At 48.8% G+C, this 18,774-nt stretch overlaps 1 protein-coding gene across 10 annotated transcripts in view; it reads right to left on the reverse strand.

Annotated features, from left to right (window-relative positions):
• Positions 1–18,774, reverse strand: part of CACNA1D (calcium voltage-gated channel subunit alpha1 D) — a 322,420-nt gene that overhangs the window by 37,479 nt on the left and 266,167 nt on the right. For 4 of the 10 annotated variants that reach the window (XM_030811605.1, XM_030811597.1, XM_030811602.1 and 1 more), the window contains 5 exons: positions 13,579–13,662; positions 6,177–6,221; positions 5,642–5,770; positions 3,305–3,370; positions 1,179–1,270 (listed from right to left, as the gene is read on the reverse strand). In XM_030811605.1, coding sequence (XP_030667465.1) covers positions 1,179–1,270; positions 3,305–3,370; positions 5,642–5,770; positions 6,177–6,221; positions 13,579–13,662 — 416 coding nt within the window. Of the gene's footprint in view, positions 1–1,178; positions 1,271–3,304; positions 3,371–5,641; positions 5,771–6,176; positions 6,222–13,578; positions 13,663–14,131; positions 14,216–18,774 lie in introns of all 10 variants that reach the window. The other 6 variants (XM_030811596.1, XM_030811599.1, XM_030811606.1 and 3 more) reach the window with 3 other exon arrangements.

An 18,774-nucleotide genomic window follows, 5' to 3' on the forward strand; every position in this document is an offset into this window, starting at 1 on the left:
GGGAAAGAAGGAATTTGAGGCTTAGATCTTAGGGGAGAAAAACTCATAATTAGAGCAAAACCTAAGTCATTTGAAGAAAATCCAATCTGAATTAATGAAAATGTGAAATTCTTACTGATTTTCACATGCGACTTATCACAGTAACTGGAGGTCCTGCTGCAATTCCCTTGGATTTACAGCCATCATCTGATGCAAGTGCACTAATTGTCTGCATATAAATGGATGCTTGTTTCTGTGTCTTCTCTACTTTAAACATTTGTATAATTAACAGTAATTAATTATTATTATTATTATTATTATTTGAGACAGGGTCTTGCTCTGTTGCCCAGGCTGGAGTGCAGTGGTGTGATCTTGGCTCACTGCAGCCTCGACCTCCTGGGCTCAGCCTCCCCAGTAGCTAGGACTACAGGCAGTCGCCACCACACCTGGCTAATTTTTGTATTTTTAGTAGAGTCAGGGTTTTGCCATGTTGCCTGGGCTGGTCTCGAACTCCTGGGCTCAAGTGATCCATCCACCTCAGCTTCCTAAAGTGCTGGGATTACAGGCGTGAGCCACCGCACCTGGCCTATTGGTTATTTTTAATGACCAAAATACTTAACACCTTAAGTCTCTGTTCAATTTTGTTGAAGGCAGAGTTGGAAACCACCTAACTTGCAAATGACTTGTCAGTCACTAGAGTCATTAGAAATACTTCATGATCTCTACAGAGTTCTCTCACTATGAGGGCAGCTTGTTTCACAAAGTTAATTAACTGACGTTAAAAGCAATCCCATAAAATTTGAAATCATACATCTTAGGATGTTCCCCACTGGCTGTGCAAAAGGCCTTGACGTTTTTGCTAAGTTTCTGTCTCCCTGGTCGTGTTTAAGTGCATGCCTCCATGCATAAACATACATCCTACAATTTTTCAGGTGGCCTAAGTAGCCCTACTAACTCCCAAATGAATAAACCTTATGCCAGCCACAATCGGGATTACCACAGCAGTTTTAACAATCTAGCAAAATTCCTGTGTTTGAAATGCTAGGGTCTGTGTTTAAGAATACAAAACAAAAACAAAATGCCTTCACAATCAACTGGGAAAGGCACACTGCTTTAATAACCCGTGTCCTCTGTCCCTCTGGACCCAGACCTAGCGGACCCCCCTGCCCAGGAGCACCGCCCAAGCCAGTTGCAGTCACCTGAAGAGCAGCAGCACCGCCTGGGGAAACGTCTGGAAGTTATTGTTCCTATTGATCTGGTTGTTATCTCTCATGGCAACTTTCCCAAACATCTAGGTGGAGAAGTTGTCAAGAAAAAGAGAATAGATTTCGTCATGCAAAAAAAATCCACATGTGAATTTAGAACTAACTCAGGTTTGATCTTTACCAACTAGGGTTTTCTCATGGTACCTGGCACTTCACGCATTCAAAAAAGATCTGCCAGGCAAAACCATGTGCCAGGCAGCAGGTTACACACTGGGAACACGGTGCTCCAGAGGGGCACGGTCTCACATTCGAGGATCTCCCCTAGGGGAGAGACACAAAGGTAGCCAGGCAACATCAAACCCCAGTGATGAGGCTGGGTGGTCCAGACACACAGGGAAGCATGAGACAGGCTCATCTACTCAAGGCTAGGGGGCTGGGTCAGGGAAGGCCTCTAGGGGGAAGTGACACGTAAACTCAGAACTGAAAGATACATCAGGCGATAAGAAAGGTGAAGAGTGTCCTTTGTAGGGACATGGATGAAACTGGAAAACATCATTCTCAGTAAACTATCGCAAGGACAAAAAACCAAACACCGCATGTTCTCTCTCATAGGTGGGAATTGAACAATGAGAACTCATGGACACAGGAAGGGGAACATCACACTCCGGGGACTGTTGTGGGGTGGGGGGAGGGGGGAGGGACAGCATTAGGAGATAGACCTAATGCTAAATGACGAGTTAATGGGTGCAGGAAATCAACATGGCACATGGATACATATGTAACAAACCTGCACATTGTGCACATGTACCCTAAAACCCTAAAGTATAATAAAAAAAAAAAAAAAAAAAAAAGAAAGGTGAAGTGTTTCGGGTGGAGGGAGCACATGTGCATAGGAACAGGGTGACAGCACAGATACCGAGGGAATGAAAATAACATGTATGATGAGCAGACAGATAAAAGACCAGGCTGGAGACAAGGGCAGGAGCCAACAGGCAGGGGTTGTGAGCCCCAGGCAGAAGAGTGGGCTTTACCTTCAGGGCAATGGGAAGGTACTAAACAGTTTTACTTGTGAGATTTAGGAAGCAGACTGACATTCTAGAGAAGCCTGCAGATGCTTACAAACGCCTGCTGGGTGAACCTTGGGTGGTGTGTGCCATGCAGCTTGCAGTTCTGAGATGGCTCTTTTTTATATGAGAACATATGTGATAAAAGACCTTCCAGGGCACACAGCACCATGTGCTGCTGAATCACAGAGGCTCAAGTATGCTGACTTTTGTTTCATAACTCCTGGTAAGATTCCCAGAGATCTGCAAATGCTTCTATGCTTTCAGGATTAAAAAAAAAAAAAAAAAAAAAAAAAAAAAGCACTACCATTTCTCTGCCCTAGAATCATAGAATCACTTTACTTCTTTCTCACTTACATCCCTCCTTTACCTGAAAGACAGCACCTGCACACGTGGAGAATCTGCAAGGAGCCTGCCAGCAGAGATCTACAGCCACCTGGGCTCTTCGACTGCCTCCATTCTTAGAGGCTGCCTCCCTCCACCCACAACCCATCCCACCGCCCACTTGATGTTAGGGCTCCTCTGTTAGGGAGGCCCAGTCCCTTTCCCATGCCCAGGAGGAACTGGGAAGCAGGGTGCAGCCCCTCTGCTTGGGTCACAGAAGAGCCCAGTTTCATGCCTCTTTTTAAAGGTGAGCTACTAAAGCACAACAACGGTCACAAAAGGCACTTGGCTCAGCACCAGCCTTCTGTCCCCGCGATGGCTTGGCACAGACTGAAAAGACCCACGAGGGGCCACATGCTTCTCTCTTCAGTCTTAGCATCTGTAAATGTTAGTTTCAAGTGAATTTCACTTTCTTATGATAAAGCATAATTCTTCTGCCATGACATGCAATTTTTCCTGGTGCATTCTAACCTCTCCACATTCATCTGAGCCTGGGCCTCCCCTGGAGCTCTCTACTAAGCAGCTTGTCTTTCTTGTCTTCCTATGGCTTCAGCAGAGGCATTTGGCTGAGAAGTCACAACGCTTCTACTTCACTTGGCCAGGGTACATCTCGCCACAGATTTGGGGCTACCCAGTGAAAGGGCCCTTGAGGGAGAGATGACTGGAGCTTACCTGCATGCCAATGACCGCATAGATGAAGAACAGCATGGCTATGAGGAGGGCCACATACGGGAGCGCCTGGGAGAGAAAAGGCACTTGGCTCAGCACCAGCCGGCTGTCCCCGGGATGGCCGGGCACAGACTGAGAAGACCCATGAGTGGCCACATGCTTCCTTTCTATTCCACGTGTTACCGTGAAAGAACATTGACAGTGAGGAAGAACTGTATAAATCCCAGCCCTGCCCAACTACTTTAGTCCTGAAGACACCATCCACATGCACGCCCAGTGTCACAATATTACAGGCAGGATGTGCTTTCCGTGGTCATTAACCCTGTAGCCTAATCCTAAACATTTTCAACACAGACACATAACTCTCATAATTATTAAATTCATTACTGGATTTTTTGGGTGAAACTATAATTGATCAAACCATTCCAGAACACTGGACATTTAGAGTACTTCCACTTTCTTTTGTGGGTATGTTTTGGGGGGCGGTATTGTAATGTTGCAAAGGACTATCTTTATGCAAAATCACCTTGCTTCTGCTGAACTATTTCCTTAAGGTGAAGTCTTAGGAGTGGAATTACTGGGTCAGAGGGGAAGAACCACTTTCTGGCTGTGGCTGTCGAATGCAAAATACCTCTCCTAAGATGCACACCTTCTGAAAGAACTGCTAAGTTGGGGGGCTGGGCCAGGGAAGAAAAGGAGTGAGCTGGGGGGTCGCCAAGTGTGGCTCCCTTCAGAAACACCAAATACAAGTGTCTGACAGAGCCCCCGTCCTTTCATTGAATGTTTGTCAACTGCTGTCTTACCTCATCACATGTGACCAACACGTCCACCTGCACAGGGTGCCCAGAGTGTTAGGCTTAATTCTGGGAACACACGCTTAAAGCACGCGCTTTCTCTACTATCCGAGAGCACTTGTCAGAAAGTCAGTGGCTCACAGGTGCTCAGCCACCATCAGATCTGTGCCAGCTATTGACCTGTGCCTGCCAGCCCGGCCCTCCCTGCAGCGGGACTACTCAGCAGGGTCCCACAGGGTTCGTTTCAGGCTTTCCTCAACATACCTACGTGCATTTTCTTCCTAGATTGCCAAATATTTAAGATTTTTGTTTGCACAGTTTCTCTGCTTTTATGAACTGCTGCTCTGGAACATGACTTTCTTATCTGTGGCAGATTGAATCTTTAAGAATTTCTTTAAAAAGTGAGATAATATTACCTCGGAATTATCTATTTTTATAGCAGTTTGTTCCCAAGTTTTGGTACTTTAAACGAATAATAGCTGTCGAGGATTCTTTGCCTTAGCAAGTCCAAGGCTCACCTGCCTGAGGCCCCCACTCTACCTTCCTCCAACCTCATCCTTCCCAGCAGCATCTGTGACTTCCCTTGTGAGTGCCTGCACCACCCCCCTTGCTGTCCCTTCTCCCTTTTACCTGTGAAAATCCCACCCACTAGGGACAAGTGCTTACTGGGAGGGTAACACTGGTTACCCCAGGGGTGGGTGAGGGCCAAGTTTGAACTTTCTCTTTATATATCTTTGGACAGCTTCATTTGTTATTGTAAACATTTATAACTTTTGAATGAAAAATAGTCCAATAATTTAAAAAATGAAGATGCAGGATTCACTTTCTAATGTTTGTAGATATCCACAAATTCCCTACATGGGTCCACCTTTTAATAAGAATCTATATTTCCCACACCTTCTCTTCCAAATGGAATCAGTCCAGAAGGCTAGAATATCTGGGGCAGGGTACTTGCAGGTACGGGAAAAGCTGGTTCTACTTGGGAAAGTCTAGGACTGAGCTGTACCAGCCTGGAGAATCAGAGGTGACAAATGAGACATGGTGTATGCCTAAACATCCCAAACTTTGTGAGCCTTCCAGGTGCAGGATAACCCAGTGATGGTGTGCTGGCCCACGTGGCGGTTTCTGATTTGTATCTAGACCAGCCAACAGACAGCACTGTTGCAGCCTTATGAGGAAAAGGTGTCAGAGAGAGCCGTTGGGCTTCCAGGCAGTCTGCTAGGATCTGGCACTCACCACCACCACCAGACATCCCGGGGGCACAGCAGGGCTGCAGGCCCCACACCTCTCTCAGTCTTGGAAATGCTACAGATCTCTCAGCTACGGATCCTTCCTGCTTTCTTTTCTGTTTCCTTTAGGCAAGTAATCCCATGTGATTGACCCAAGAAATGCTGATTTGGGTCTCTCCAGCATTCCACGTTTTCTATTGACTTAGGTCCACAGAGTGGCCACACAGGGGGAGCCTGGGTCCTCTAGGATGGGGACAATCACTGACTTACATATGATCTTCAAAGACAAAGAGAGAAGTCCTTGGCATGGCTCTTACCTGAAAGGACTTAATAAAAGTCCACAGCAATGTCCGGATGCCTTCCCCCCTGCTGAGAAGCTTCACCAATCGCATCACTCGGAAAAGACGGAAAAAGGTGATGGAGATTCTATTGCTCTCTTCAGAGTTCTGAAGGGTTATCATGGAGAGGTCAAACTCAATGGAAAGTTGAACATGCAACACTTTCAGAAAAACAGCAACAGATGCAAAGGTGACAGAGGTAAGAACTGAAGATGTGATTCTAGGGCCTTTTCATCTTAAAAAGCATGATATGAAAGGAAGAGTTACATGCTAACAACACAGAGCTTGGAAAACTGCGTCCACACAGCACATGCATGTCCACGTATTCTACTGTGTTAGAGGAGAACGCTGGGCTGGTCAAGAGTACTGGACACTGATGATGAATGCAAACCACTGCAGACACTGTTCTGGAAGGACAATCATGGAGAATACAGAAAAACCAGTGGAAAACTCGACATGGTCAAATAAACTCAAGGAAAAGGCCCAGCCCCTGGGGACTAGTCACTGATCTTACCCCAGGTGTAGCAGTTGGGACAGGGACATTTTCACTTTCAGTTGGCTTTAAGAAATCAAAGATTGAAAATGGATTAATGAACCAGGAAGGAGTCAATGGTTCCGGAGAGCATCTCCCCCTTTAAAAAAATGTGTGGTTCCTGTCTTTGGACACCACACCTGCTCCCTCCCTGAGAAAATCCCAGTGGCTCTCCTTGGAGGTGGACCTGAGGGCAGGCAGCCATGGACATGGGCACAGACACAGTACCACTTTCTAATTCACATTTGAGGACATGCTGTGCCCAGACTGACAGGCATCCAGTAAAGGCAGTGCCACAAGACCTCAACTGTCCCTAGAGACAGATGCAGAGTGTGCCCCTGCTTCTCGCAAGGAGGCTAGTTCTCTTGGCTTAGTCAGGGCTGTGGGTCTCAGGAACTAACCACTCTGCAGCAGGCCTCCTAGCCCCGAGGAACAGAATGTCTCTAGCAGAGGGGCAAACAGTGGTGCCTGCCTGAGGGCCACAAACCCCCCTGGACCACACTCTGTTCCTGTGAGACTAAACGCCTGGGTGGTGTATGTCTGACAACAGCCTCTTTGGCGGGGCTGCTGAAAAGCTGAACAGAGTGAGTCAGGGCGAGGAGGAGAGAGGTGGGCTTCCCTACAGAAACCCTCGCTGCCTGCCCCACAGCTCAGACAGCTTTCACACAAGAGGGAGTGCAAGTCCGTATGAGTCTTTGGAAGAAACAGTGGTGGACCAGCTCCCCTGAGGTTCAGCAGCTCCACCTCCTCCAGGGTCTGGCTGCGCTCCTGTCCCTCGGCCCCAGGATGCAGAATCTGTAATGACTCGTGCTTACCTGCCCCCCAACCCCCACCCCAGGGAGGGCAGGGGCCTTGCCTCACTCCACTCCGTGCCCAGCACGGTGCCTGGCACTACCTGAGTATTCAGAAAGTGTCTGAGAGAACACAGAGGAGTTGGAAGCAAACTCCAGCCAGCACCAGGAGGCATCTTTACATTGCACAGCAACAGTCAGCGGAACCACAGCCAGCATGTGCCAGCCTCTCTTTTCCCCTCAGTGGTGTCACCAGGAGCCGACAGAGAGAAATGAGGCTCTTCTGGTTAGGGGCTTCAAGGAGGCTTTCTGTACAGTGTGTCTGCAAAGTTAAGGGACATGTGTACACGTCTGGATGTGCGCACTTCTCGAGGGCCTCCTCCCTGGGGATCTGGGGAAAGGAAGAGCTCAGTTCTGAAGCCTCTCTAGCAACAAGGGCTACCTCCTGAGACCAAAGGGAAATTCTACAAAGTTCACAGAAAATAAGGGGTTTCAGCACATCACAGAACAACTGAAATTCAGTAATGTGACCATGAACCCGAGAGGAACAGGTTCTGACAGAGTTTAAAAGGGGTCCTTGCTTTTCCTGGGATGCTCAGAATGGGAACTCTGCCACAGGTTTATCAAAAACCCAGGATCGCTATTTCTATTTCCCTCTTCCATTAGTTCATCTCAAAAGAAATATCAGCTCCTTAAAGGGACAGACAATGTCTTTCAACTTAAGACCTTAACAAATGAAGGAACTAATTTTTTAAAGTTCTCATCATTTTCCACATCATTCTCACTAAGGCTGTGCACAGGAAGGTTCCACTCTTGCTTGTCTGGCTGAAGTGTGGGGTGTGAGTGTGCGTGCTAAGTGTGCCTGAATGTGCACCTCTGCTTGCCTGTGTTCAGGGGACCAGGCAGTGTGCACGAGAGAGACGGCTCTACAGTTATCCTTCTGAAACATGCACGACTTATGTATGAGACCTGCAAGACAGCAAGGGGCCTGTTGGTCAGGGAAGACGCTCCTGGCCACAGTCTGGCCTAAGACCCTCCTGCGTGCCTCTCCCTATTCTGCTTCAAGTCTGATAGGCCATCCACGGCCCCCTTCCTTAGGGTTCGTGAAAGTCAGCAACTGAACTGAATTTCGAAGTGTACATCTCTTCAACTGATATCTTTGAAATGTGACAACCTATGGACTACGAACTTCAAACCATGAATATTCTCTTGTTTAAAAGAAAAAAAGGGAAGAGGAGACAGAGTTTGTCAAGGGAGAGGGCAGCACAACATGCGAGGGAGGGAGGAAGGAAACAGGAAACAGCACACCAGCCTTCATGCACCCCCAGTGCGCCTGCGACACCTCCCCTCCCACCACGCACCACTGGGCATGGGGGGCTGCTTCAGGGGAGGATGTGACTGGCAGCCCCGGGGGGACAGTGCAAGTTGCCAAAGTGTCTTACAAATTTAAAAAACCCTGAGGATGGCTTTGCCCAAATGACAAATGTCAGCCCAATGAAAAGGGCAGGCCAGCTCTCATGCCAGCCTGCACACTAAAACCACCTGGGGATCTTTAACAAAATCTCTGAAGCCCAGGTCCCACCCCAGGGATTCTTACTTACTGGACCTGGGAGGTGTCTGCACATTGGGAATTTTATTTTGTTATTTTATTATTTTTTTTGAGATGGAGTCTCCCTCTGTCACCCAGGCTGGAGTGCAGTGGCATGATCTTGGCTCACTGCAACCTCTGCCTACAGGATATCAGCGACTCTTCTGCCTCAGCCTCCTGAGTAGCTGGGATAACAGGCGCCTGCCACCATGCCTGCCAAATTTTTTGTATTTTCAGTAGAGATGAGGTTTCACCATGTTGGCCAGACTGGTCTCCAACTCCTGACCTCAGGTGATCTGCCTCTCTCGGCCTCCCAAAGTGCTGGGATTACAGGCATGAGCCACTGCGCCAGACCTGCATGTTGGGAATTTTAAAGGCTCCTTGGTGATTCAAATGTGCTGCCAGAGCTGAGAACTCCAGTCCTGGGCCAGGGTAAAGCTGGCCCGGGTAGTTAACAGGTGGCCTATACTAGCTAATGCCCTTTAGATCTCGAGCAGCCATACAGAGTGGGGTCACCAGAAAAGCCCACTCAGGCTGCTGTGGCTGTACAGTGGGTTCTTTTTGGGTTGATGAGGGAACAGTACACGGATGCAGAGAGAGAGATTAGACTCCATCCCCATCTTCCTTACAAGGGATGGAGGAGGCTTGAACATGAAGGGTGGAGCTGGAATGCAAGTGGGCTACGCTATGCTGGACGCCCCTAGAGGACACCATACCAGGTAAGGACTCTTCACTAGGTAGCTTTCCAAACACGGCCGCAAGGGGCTGCCAATCAGTTTTCAATAGGAGGAATTCCAGTGTCACCTCAGGGCTTAGACAAGACAAACTTGGCAGTTCCTTCCCACCCTAAGATGTCACATTCTTCAGCTGGGAACCCTACAGGAGACAGCCCCTTAGCCTCATGAGGCCGGACTACACGTCAGGGTCCAGAAAGCTCCTTAGATTCCTGGGGCTCTGCTGACGTTCCCTCGAGCCTCTTCCTACAGGGCTCTCAAGCAGGCTCTTACCACATAGGCTCTGGCACAGCCCCCTGCAACTGTGGAAGTCAAAAAGACCCTCAGGTTCCCAAGTGAAATCAATGAAATCAGTCCATTTCATTTTCTGTATTAATTTCTATCTGTGCTTGGAAGAGCTGAGAGGATGCAGCTTTCTAACTCAGATAGGAAGCAAACCAGCATCCCAGAACAGCTGGGCCAGGTAACCTGGGGCATTGCGGAGAAGCCAGTCTTTTGGGGGAGTTTCCCTCTGACTATTTCTGAGCTCACAGGTAACACCTCTGGGAGGAGGGCTTCTTTATTTGGGGTTGCTGGGTCTGTGTCCACAACCCAGTGCCCAGCTGAGCTGGCTCCTGGGAAAGGGTTCGCATATGAAATGGGGGACTACACAACCTTACTGTGGGGTCAGAAAAAGAAGACGAGTGAGACTGTCAGCCACCTGGTCCAAATAGCGTACCTTCAAAGGCAGGGACTATTCCTGGGTCTCTGAGAGTGAGCTCCCTAATGACCTTTTACCTGCTCCTTCAAAGTAAGTAATAATAAGGCAGACGTGGCTTCTAAACAAGTGTTTTGCCTCCCAGACACTAATGATAATGAGAAGAGACAAATGTCAGTGACAGCCATCCCTGGGTTAGGGACCATATGCTGCTGGGTCATTTCATCATTCAAGGAACAAACAGGCATCAAAGACGGACGGAGCAAGAGGGAGCCCACCAGTCACAGTGTGACATTTTAGCAGCCTGGTGAGGTTAGGACCAAATGTGATGGAGGTAAGTCCATGAGTGCTGCCAAACCAGGAACTGAGCGGGGTGTGGGGACGTGGGAGGGGGACAGTAGGATGAAGCAGGCTGGTGCACACGCAGGCAGGACCATGCAAAGGACTACCCAAAACGTTTTTGCAAAGAATACAAACGCAGGCTGAATTCAATCATTTCTCAGCCAGATCATTCATTCTGGAAGACTATGTTGGCAAGTCACAGAGCCAAGTGTGACTGACCAAGATGGCCCCAGGCTGGAGACGACAATCTATGGGATGGGGAACAATTTAGATGATTGCAACCAATCCTTAGCACGTCCTGTGAAGCGCAGTGAAAACCAAAAGTGGAGAGGCCAAAAACAAGCACACATTCTTTAGAAGTGCTTTGCTTTAACGACTTCACCGTATATATGCTTATATATACTTGCCGCTACAATTTTCTAAAAATAAAACCAACATGAAAATCAATTAGGCAACAGAAAAGAAAGATCAACAGAGTTTGGGGAAGAGAGCACAGCAGGTTAAACATTGCAAACAATGATGACTTATGGCAGCTACAACCAGCCAATGATGAACCGAAGGTGTTCACGCCCAGCTGACAGCTGACCCCTCAGCTCAGGGGACAAGGCCACCGAGGATGTGATGTGCACAGCTCCCCAGGGGAACTACATGTGGAGGGGAGTGGAGTGTCAGAACCAACAGTCCCACTGTCATGTATTTACACCAGAGGTTAAGGATACCCAGTCCTTTTTTGTCTTTGTGCCTCCCCACAGCCTAGCCCAGAGCCTGTGAGTGATGGATGCCCAGTGAATGTGTGTTGAAAGATGGAACAAATGTGAAGGTGGCCTTGAGCATCCCCTCTGTTCCAAGACCCAGCAAGGAGACACTGAGGTTTCTGAAGGTGGTGTTCTCCTGGCCCGGGGTAGGGAACTGGCATTGCCACGGTTGAGGAATATATCTGGTCTTGGGCCACAGCTGACCAGGAAAAAGGTCACTGACTGAAAGCACACTATGGGAGTGTCTGCCTATGTGATTTTGAAAGTTTAATTGCATGCCAAGAAGGGGCCCCCTGAAAGCCTGTGTTGCACAGATACCCCAATGTCAAATGCTAACTAGAAACTTCAGTGTAGACCTGCCCCTTTCCTGACTGGTGCAAGGTGAACACAGCAACACTGAGACACCGATGAGCAAAGCTGGGCCACAGGGGACAGGGGCAGTGGGAGGAGCAGGGCCAGCTTGCAGCACACGTGAGGCAGCCAGGAAGCCGGGCACGTGCTGTCCCTCAGTACATGGGTGCTACATCCCTGCCAGCCAGCAGGCAGTTCAGGCGTGAGAAAGCTGGGTGTCCCCAGGTGGACAGACCTTGGCCACATCCTGGTGCCCGAAAGCTAAGTGTTTACACTCACCACCTGCAAAGCACTTGAAGTGCTGAGCAGTCCAGGGAGATCGGCCGAGCTGCTAGTTTATTGTGTTTTCGCTTCCATTATAGGCCATCTCTGACTCACAGAAGGGTATGTTCCAGAATTTTCATGTAAATATACTTCCGAGTAGATTGTAAGCACTTTGCATTGTGAGATGATTAAGCTGGCAGATGTCTAGCCATAAACTTGGGAGAGAGCTCAGGGCAGCCCAGTTAGGGACCTGCTGTTCTCCCATTAGCACCAGCATATTTTACAACCAAGCATCATTTACATATCATGAATGGCAATTTTATAGCTGACACATGGAACATTTCACATAAAGCAGAATTTACATGTCTGGGCTTTAGGAGCTGGAACATGTGTATACCTAGGTCTAGCAAAATACCATCTGAGTGCCTTGTCATAGTGTGGCGTGACAAGGCTTAAATCACACCCTCATGGGCACAGTCATGTCTGACAGTCCGTTTTACTTATTACAGGGATAACCTACACTTAGAATAATACAATACTTGTATCTCCCTAAAACTTTGGGGTTTTTAGCAAGCATTTTCCCAAATATTCAGATCATTTTATCACTATAACATATCTGCAGCAAGGGGGCAGATGTTATTCACCCTACTTGGCCCGTGAGGGAGCTAGACTCCAAGTCAGTTTGGAACTAGGGCTTCAAACGCCAGGTCTTGGGATTGCCAGGCTGGTGGCTGTCTTAACTATTCACACGCCAGGATCAGCATGGCCCCAGACAGGTGGCATACAGGGATTTCACAGTCCTTGTGTGATGCAGGCTGTCTGGGCACCAGGATGGACCTTATAACCCTCAATCTTGCAGATGTCACCAGGCAGAGCATCAGGGGCAGGAGGTGGGCTGGACATTGTGGAGCAAAAGCCAATACCACACAACAGTCCCTCCCCGTGCTCCGCCCACTCTCTCGAAAGGCTCTGCACAGCCTGAGCACACACACTGGACGCCCACTAAGACTTGCTGATGAACTGGGAACAGATCAGGTAGACAGGGCCCTTTCTGCCTGCCTGAGGCCTTCTGGTCTAGCATGGGTCAGACCCAAGGGGAGCCAGGCGGAAGGAGGGGCTCCCTTTCTCATACTTCTTAATTTTGCAGGGGGAGAGGTGCTCAGAGTGCTTCTAGGGAGAGCGGTTCACTCCATCTACAATGCCACTACTGCACTTGTTCCCCCTCAAATGAATCTACTGGATGTAACAAAGGCAGACTGACACCCTCTCCCTGGTTCGCCCTCGGCCCTCTTTTCCCTGGCCCAAGCAGCCTTCCGCTGGCTGGCATCACCCTTTGGGTGTGGGACGTTCACCAGTGTCACCAGACTCAGAGCAGACACGGTACAGGTGAGGACACCAGCAGCAGCCGCCACACGCTCAGGGCATAGCTGGCTGTGGGGTCTCCCGCCTGTGCCCTCACAGAACCATCGTGGGGATGAGGGTGCACATCAGTAACTCCAGGTACAGCTGGAAAGACTGAGGCACATAGCACTGGATGACTTCCACGGTCACACGGCTGGTGAGTGACAACATTCACACGGACACACAATTAACTCCCAGCCCTTATAACTTTAATTAGATCTCTTGAAATACTGTTCTAGTTCCAAAAGGCAATTCTACATAGACTTCCCCACTCTTTTTCCGGGGAAGGAGATAGAGATGGGGTGAGATAGAGGAAACTACAAATTATCCTTAGTCTTTCAAAATAAATTTGCGTCTCGATTTCTAAAGTGTGTGGAGATTTAAGGGCAGGGCCTCTAGTCTCTTCTACATCAGACTTAATGAAAACAACCACGATATAGGACACAAAGTTTGCTACTTACATTCACTTCAGTTATAGCAATATCAACGACGCTACCAACAACAATTAAGGCATCAAAAGTGTTCCATGCATCAGTGAAATAGTGCTGTTAGGGCAAGCATTCAGAAGCCACAGAGGAGAGGAAGCACCACAGGAAAAAAGAAGAAAAGGACAGTGTTATAAAAGGGGAACATTCTAGCATCGCGCCACACGGCTACTTGAAACATCCCCCTAAAATAAACATGTTACAGATACGCCACTGTGGGTATCACTTCTGACACAGCAGATGAAAACAATTAGAGACATCCTATCTTACCTTGCCTACTAGTGACCAGGGTAAATGCTGCGAAAAGGCCTGTCCTCCAAAAGGTGATTTGTGTCTACAAAAGGCCCTGGGATAAGGCTCTACCCTGAAATGCGTCTTGCCTACAGCTCTCATTAGGAAATCCTAGTTTCAGATCAAGTGACTGGGATCTGTGACTTGTCCAGGTGATGCCACTGCAGGGCAGGGAGCGGAGTATGCACAGACAGAGGAGAGAGGACACAGGTGGCGGCCACGCCAGGTGCATACTCACGTCTGCTTCGCTGAGGGCCACGTCTATAATGCTGCCGATTACGATGAGGGAGTCAAACGTGTTCCAGGCGTCACTAAAATACCCCTGGACAGAGCAGGCGAGGGCAGATGTTTATGAGCATGTATGAATGACCCGCCACACGGACCATATAGGGGCGAATCCGAGTCCCTGCCGCACCCATGGCACCCAGGTGGGGTGGGAAAGCCAAAGGGGAGGTAACAATACTGTCCACTGGTGGAAAGGGGCACAGCAGGGTGGTTGTGCACCTTTATGTGTGAGAGAAGGTGCACGCACACACACACACGCACGCGTGCATACACACACACACACACTTTCACGGTCCTGAGTGGCACCAAACCAAGCAGAATATCTACAGGGAAGAGGAAGGCATTTTGGCAACCTTGTCCCGGTACCGAGAGGGAAGATCCCAAACCCTCACGAGCTGATGGACTCCTTCCTTAGAATCTCCATTCACCCCACTTAAGGAGCACTGTCCCCAGGCATTGCACACATTTCCATTTCTGTGCTCCTTCAAATGGGCCAGCAACGTTCTCCAGTCCTGGCAAGTCCAGCCTGTATTACAAAGGCCATGCCTTGTGGCAGGATGACTGAGACAAGTCCCTGTCTTCAAAGAACTCTCAGTGTAGAGGACATAGACGGGTAGATAATGGCTTACAGGGACACAGGCACCGTGAGGCACAGCGTCGTGGCAGAGACCCTGGCTCCTGGTCGTGGGGGTGGTGTTTAGTGTGGGGAAGTCAAGGCAGGTTCTATAGTAGAAAAGAGTATGGAATGAAGAGGATGTTCCAGGGCTCCCTCTGTCCTTCACAGAAGCCAAGAGGCTTCTTCTTCCATCTCAGCTTTTGCTTTCTTTCCCTCCCACTTTTCACCCTCTAGGCTGAGAGGAGTCCTTCCCATCCTTCAAAAATAGTACCAGGTTCCTCCCCACCTCCTGACGTCTCTGCGATCCTAACTGCCTAACCCCAACTCCATCTGTTCAACTTCACCCTTCTTCAAGGTCAGATAAATGCTCCTTGACGAAACCTTCCCAGTCCCGGCTGTCTGCACTCCCTCATGCTGACACTGAATCTCTTATGTACTGATCGCTGAACGTGGGGTCTTTGTCTGCAGCTCTACCAACCAAAAGCCCTGAAGGATGATGACTGTGCTGCATATTCAGTCCCCCAACTTCCCTAACCCCATTATCTAGCCGGAGCCTTGAACCCAGTCAGTGCTTGACATGTGCGACGTCTCCTTTGTCCACCAACTTGCACCCTGCCTGTCATCCAGCTTTGTCTGGTTGTTTGTTCAGGTCCTCCTGTCTTGCAACAATTTTGAGGGTACAACATCCCCACAATTATAACTTAAAATCTATATGTATGTGCCGGACATTTTATATCTTCTTCCGGCATCAGCACGGCAGGTGCTAAATGAGTGCCTGTGGTCTCTCGACACCCCTGAGAAGCTCCCGGTTGGAGAGGGTGGTGGGGAGATACTGCACAGAGAGCCAAAGGGGCAAGGGACTGACTGTCAAGATCAACAGCTCTGTCTATAAACCAACTGTGTTTTTCCAAAGAGTCTGGACACTTTTTGGAAATGAAAATTCAGGTACATATTATATAAAATGGGGCCCAGCATGTTTACAACTGGGTACATTTAGTGCTGCGTTAAGAAAACCAGAACAAAAAGTACTTTGAGGTGTCAGGTCCCAGAAACTTGTGATCAAACACAGACCCTGAAGAAGCCACTGCAGAGCCACAGCCTTTTGCGACAGTATAGAAGATGTGGACGTGCTGACTGTCCTAACAGCTGGAGTAGGGATGTTTATTCTAGTCACCATCCATCAGTCCAGGTGCATTTACGGGGGAGCTACGACACTGACTTAGGGTTTGCTTCTTAAATTTCATCTTAATAATGTAAGATTCTCCCACCCAACTGCCGCGGTTTCTAACCAACTCTCCACCTCTCTCCCCACCCTATGATCACAGTGCCTCTCTCCCATTTTACCCTCACTGACTGCAACCCTCCATGGCCCATCTATCAGCAGACAAAAAGAATTTGTGAGCCCCAAATCTGATGATCTATGTATAAAAGTCTAATGGGAAGGTCTATTTTAAAAACAGCACAGCTTATGCTTTTTAGCTTTCCTTTGCATGAATTCATGATTCTTGGCTGGCAAAACTGAGCAGAGATGGGCTGCCTTTGAGGTCTAGAGTAGCAGTCAGAGGTGAGATCAAGAGCTAGCCTCAGGTTGTAAGGGAACACAGCAGAGTTTCCTTCATCCAGGAAGTCTCCTAACAAGAAAGCCAGCTGAATCAATGTGCTTAGTGTTACAGCTGACAGCTCCTGTTGTGAATGGATAACAAGCAGTTCTCTGACTGGTGGCAGTGCCACAGACCACACTTGGAGGGGCAGAGCCTGCCCTTTTCTTCACGGAGTTAAGAGTAACTCAAAAGCTAAAGAAAGCGCAGTGATCCTTCCCCTCCCCTCTAGGGAGGAATTTACACCTTGATCAAACACTTGGTCACAAGTAGCAACTAGACCTCCAGAGTACTGACAGGGCAGAGGAGACCCAGCGTTCGCCCTTTGCGCCTGCTGTGGTGCGCGCCCCAGCCCCGCTTGCATTTGTACCGCGTGCGCCACTTCTCTCCGTTATTTGTGTCATTTCCCAGAGGCCAAACCCACCACATGGGTGCTGGAGGCCAGCCTCTGACTTTGAGATTTTATTCCTGAACAGCTCCTCTCTCCCTCTCTCCAGAGTTATCAGTGTTCTCCCCTTCAGGCCATTTCCATCAGCCTATAAGATATTCTCAATGCTGGTGCACTGTGATGGATAAAATCCGTTTAAATCAACACAATAGGGGCTTAACATTTCCTTGGGGTCTTGGAATTTTTTGGCAATTTCATTGAGTCTCTCTCCAGAAACCCCTCACACTCACAAAACTGGGCCCAAATTGGAATGACTGATGGACTGAAGGTTGACACCCTTAATCTAGGAAGCAGAAGACAGGTGGCTGAAATCACAGGCTCTGACCAGGTGGCTCTGACAGGAGTCCAGGGGAGGGAGAAAATGTCAGCCCTCCCATTCTTCCCACGTACTGTTTCCCTATTTAGTAGCCTCTTGTTTAATAAAATCACTGTCAAGGGGCATGACTCAGTTCCCCCACCCTTCTCCCACCAAAGGCACCATATTGCCTTTGTAACCAGAAGATAAGATACAAGAAATGACACGGCTCCTAACAGAGGGCCCCTCTCCCTGCTCTCTCCTCTTGGCCTATGATGATGTGTTCTCCTACAACTGAATTCTGAGGCCAGAACCTCTCAAGTGGAACCAGCAGTCAAATCTATATTACTTTTGTGTCCAGCTCTACCTGTCTGAAAAGACCAAACAAGTCAGCCACACGCAGTATGTATTGCACAGAAACATTTCTGGCTCTGGAAATTTAAAATCATAAACCAGACTAACGTGGGCCTCAGGGTCAGGAAGCACCACTATGTCTAAGAACCCTATTCTCATCATCCATCAGTGTTTGTCTCCTGCTGGACAGTGGGCTCCCGGAAGGCACATCTCTTCTTATTCCTGGCCCTCTTGCCAGGATATGGCACAGGCGTTGCACATGGTAAGGGGGCAATGTTTGTGGAATGGTTGCAAATGGGAAACAAGAAAAGTGGCCCAAGTTCAGATTCCTTTTGTTGCCTGGATTCACTCCCATCTGCAGATCAGAAGAAGCCTATATAAATAATGTGCCTTTTGTCATTGACCATGGCAGCCAAATCTCTTACCCATGCTGGCAGGGATTATTTGGGTAGCATTTGACCCAAGTGATAACCCAAAGTGCCAACTTTTGGTAGAAACTATGCCTGACAGCTTTCTAACTAGCAAAAGCCTTTCCAAAGGTAAGCGGGGGATTAAGGGAAGATGTGCTCCACTCTGCTCTACCCAGATACCCTGCGATAGAAAAGCAGGTATCGTCTCATGCCCAGAGGCTGCAGTTCCAGGATCATCCCTCTATTCCTTTCTTCATTCCACCAATCTTACTGAGCTACCGCCAGGAAGCAGGCATCATGTGAGGTACCACAGAGCCAGAAGCAGAAGACTCAGCCTGAGACCTCAAGCAGCTGCTCACCAACAAACAGAGAGGCAGACATGGAGTAGTGTTGGTAACGATGGTGCATAGTAGGCCCCCAACAGATGCACGAGCAGAGGAGAGGCCTGGCTCTGGCTGGGGTGAGGATGCTGTCTCAGAGAAGATAACATTTCCCACAGGCCTTCAAGGATAACAAAGAGGAAGCAGGGCATCTAGACAGAGGCGCATGGGCAGGGAAAGGTCTAGCATGCCAACACTCGGGGATGGGGTGGGGATGAAGAAATAGCGGGAGGGAATGGCAGGAAATGAGGGAGAAATATACAGGGGCCAGTGCTTCATGGAGGACTTTGAATATCCGACTAAGAAAATTGTATATGCTTTCTCAAGCAATAGGTGGCCAGTGCCAAAATATCACTGCAAGAGTGGTCTGGTCAGCTTTGGGCTTACAAAGGGAGTACGTAGAAGGGCTGCGGCCAGAGGCAGGGAGATCATTTTGAAGGCAGGGAGGCATAGTAGCTCAGGAGAGAGAAGGGCAGTGCAGGTCTGCATGCCACA

The sequence above is a fragment of the Nomascus leucogenys genome, chromosome 4 (genome assembly GCF_006542625.1).
Source record: "Nomascus leucogenys isolate Asia chromosome 4, Asia_NLE_v1, whole genome shotgun sequence".
Classification (NCBI taxonomy): domain Eukaryota; kingdom Metazoa; phylum Chordata; class Mammalia; order Primates; family Hylobatidae; genus Nomascus; species Nomascus leucogenys.